This window comes from Notolabrus celidotus, unplaced genomic scaffold, assembly GCF_009762535.1.
Source record: "Notolabrus celidotus isolate fNotCel1 unplaced genomic scaffold, fNotCel1.pri scaffold_628_arrow_ctg1, whole genome shotgun sequence".
In the NCBI taxonomy this organism is placed as follows: domain Eukaryota; kingdom Metazoa; phylum Chordata; class Actinopteri; order Labriformes; family Labridae; genus Notolabrus; species Notolabrus celidotus.
This window is the reverse complement of record NW_023260424.1, coordinates 2,501-5,810: the sequence shown is the minus strand read 5'-3', so window position 1 is coordinate 5,810 and position 3,310 is coordinate 2,501. Positions and strand designations below refer to the sequence as shown.

At 46.0% G+C, this 3,310-nt stretch overlaps 1 protein-coding gene across 1 annotated transcript; it reads right to left on the bottom strand.

The window, feature by feature from the left end:
• Window positions 1-708: 708 nt before the first annotated feature.
• Window positions 709-2,237, bottom strand: LOC117809933 (WAP, Kazal, immunoglobulin, Kunitz and NTR domain-containing protein 2-like). Its single transcript, XM_034679439.1, has 2 exons — window positions 1,465-2,237; window positions 709-1,171 (listed from the first exon to the last, which is right to left on the bottom strand). The coding sequence occupies exons 1-2, from the start codon at window positions 1,675-1,677 to the stop codon at window positions 851-853; spliced, it is 534 nt and encodes a 177-aa protein (XP_034535330.1). The 5' UTR covers window positions 1,678-2,237; the 3' UTR covers window positions 709-850.
• Between the last annotated feature and the right edge of the window lie 1,073 nt (window positions 2,238-3,310).

Here is a 3,310-nt window from a genome sequence, read left to right as displayed (position 1 = left end):
AAACAGAACACACATGCAGCCACAAGAACACACATGCAGTCACCAGAACACACATGCAGTAAACAGAACACACATGCAAGCACACAGAACACACATGCAGTAACAGAACACACATGCCAGAAACAGAAAAACACATGCAGTAAACAGAACACACATGCAGTAAACAGAACACACAGCAGTAAACAGAACACACATGCAGCACACAGAACACACATGCAGTAACAGAAACACACATGCAGCACACAGAACACACATGCAGTAAACAGAACACACATGCAGTAAACAGAACACACATGCAGCACACAGAACACACATGCAGTAAACAGAACACACATGCAGCACACAGAACACACATGCAGCACACAGAACACACATGCAGTAAACAGAACACACATGCAGTAAACAGAACACACATGCAGTACACAGAACACACATGCAGCACACAGAACACACATGCAGCACACAGAACACACATGCAGTAAACAGGACACACATGCAGCACACAGAACACACATGCAGTAAACAGAACACACATGCAGTAAACAGAACACACATGCAGCACACAGAACACACATGCAGCACACAGAACACACATGCAGTAAACAGAACACACATGCAGTAAACAGAACACACATGCAGTACACAGAACACACATGCAGCACACAGAACACACATGCAGCACACAGAACACACATGCAGTAAACAGGACACACATGCAGCACACAGGACACACATGCAGCACACAGAACACACATGCAGCACACAGGACACACAGAACTATGAAGATGAACCAGAGAACCAACATTACCTCCTCCCAGCTCACACAAAGAGATCTAAAGTACTTAACATGTTACCTGCAGGTGACCTCAGAGATAGAGATACCCTTGGAACAGGCCTCTGCGTCCATGTAACACTTGTTGTAATACGTCATGCCGTCAGAGGCGCAGGTGAAGTGGGGTTCCCTCTCACAGCGGTCCCGGCACTTACAGACAGGCTGGCCGTCCCAGATGTCGCACTCGGAGCCTTGCTGAGAGCACATGAACTTGTCACAGGTGGCCCCCCTCGGCATTCCCACGGGGCCCTTGTTGCCCTTGATGTCGATGTAGCGTGCTGCCACACAGCTCTTGTTTCCACAGACGTTGGGACAGCACTTCTCAAAGGACTCACAGTCCTGCAGTCAGACAGAAACACAGCTTTCATACAGCAGCCTCCTGTTTAGAGTCTTCACATGTCAGCAGGGAGTTCACATTAAATCCTTCTTTAGGTATAAAAACAGGGTTCATGTTTTTAGATCTCTGCGAGGACTTCATGTGAAACATCATTACATGAGCTCTCTGTGTGAGCCTGCAGATCCTGAAACACACATCAGAGTCTTCATGGACTCAAACTGAGCCTCATAAATCAGCTGACACACACTACTTATCAGTTTTCACATGCAGCAGCATCTCCATCATGTCCACTCACCTGGTCAGACTCACACTCGCGCATGCAGGTGCTCATGGCGTCCACCCAGAGGTTCGGGTTCAGGTCGTTTGGGCAAAGACCCGCGTGAGAGTACACCACCTTGGACACAGACATGGGCATGGGCATCGCCCTCACGCGGTCCAGAAAGAGGAGTGAAGTCAAACATGGTCCCAGAAGAAACCAGATCCAGCGCGGAAACAGCATCCACCACATGTCCGGGACCGGGAGAGATCCGGAGAGGAAGAGAGAAACCTTCAGATCCACGAAGTCTCAGCTCCTTAAAGTGAATCCACTTTATACTAAAGAGAGTCTCAGCTCCTTAAAGTGAATCCACTTTATACTAAAGAGAGTCTAGCTCTGAGCTGGAGAGAGAGGCAGCATGAAGGAGGCGCAGAGAGGAGCGCAGAGTCTCTGTGCGCACAGCTCTCCAGGTTTAATAGCAGCGAGAGATTAGAGGCGCGGGGAGCAGACCCACCTCAGATCTGTGAGTTACAGTGGCCTGTCTAGTCGGACAGCAGATCCCAGCTGAGTTACAGTTATGATCAACTTAATTAAAGAAAAAAAAGAACCGCCAACAGAATGCAGACTGCTGCTCAGAGGGCTGGCGAGACACCTGTGCGTAACGCGCTGCATGCCTTAACCCTTAGCTGTCAGAGTTAGAGAGTCTGATCCTTAGGTCCACTTTGGTCTGATCCTCAGGTCCACTTTGGTCTTATCAACATGGAATAAGTCTGTTTTACTGATTCAGGCTCAGGATGAATGTAGTGAATATGAACACATTTATAAACAGCTGTGAAATAAAGCCTCTACACCTCACCGTGTTTTAGATTCTGTTCTTGAAATGCTTTGAATGAGTCAGTCTGAAAAAAGAGACTTCTGATGTGCATCAAGTGATGGTGGTATCTGTGGTATCTTCACATCCTGCTCTGAGGGTGAACCAAACTGAACCAGGTTCATTCAAACTGTCAGAGTGATGTCCCCAGGCTGAGACTAAAGCTTAAGATACAAGTGGAACAAACAATGAATGCTCAGAGCAAAAACAGCAGCAAGCGTTTCAGTCCTCTATGGAAAACAGAACAAACATATCCATGGATTAATGTCTGCTCAGGGCCGCCGTACCTTTCAGGCTCATCCTTTCACAATACTATCACAAACAGTTTGATGCCATGCTGAGAAACACTGTTTTCTCCGAAAGCCAATTCCAGGAAGTGTTTCAGTGAGGGGGCTTCGAACAAAACCAAACAAACAGGCCGGGGGACACTCTGCCTGAGAACACTGAGGAGGACCTGACCAAGACTCAAACCAGATGAGACTGTTCAGCAGTAACTGAAAGACCACATCAGCATCACTGTATCATCACTGTATCATCACTGTAACATCACTGTAACATCACTGTATCATCACTGTAACATCACTGTAACATCACTGTAACATCACTGTATCATCACTGTATCATCACTGTAACATCACTGTAACATCACTGTATCATCACTGTATCATCACTGTAACATCACTGTATCATCACTGTATCATCACTGTAACATCATTGTATCATCACTGTATCATCACTGTAACATCACTGTAACATCACTGTATCATCACTGTAACATCACTGTAACATCACTGTATCATCACTGTAACATCATTGTATCATCACTGTATCATCACTGTATCATCACTGTATCATCACTGTATCATCACTGTAACATCACTGTAACATCACTGTATCATCACTGTATCATCACTGTATCATCACTGTAACATCACTGTATCATCACTGTAACATCATTGTATCATCACTGTATCATCACTGTATCATCACTGTATCATCACTGTATCATCACTG

Coding starts and splice junctions, on each gene's coding strand:
- LOC117809933 (XM_034679439.1), bottom strand. CDS start 1,677: ATGTGGTGGATGCTGTTTCCGCGCTGGATCTGGTTTCTTCTGGGACCA. Junction 1,172..1,464: donor GCGAGTGTGAGTCTGACCAG/GTGAGTGGACAT, acceptor GTCTGACTGCAG/GACTGTGAGTCCTTTGAGAA.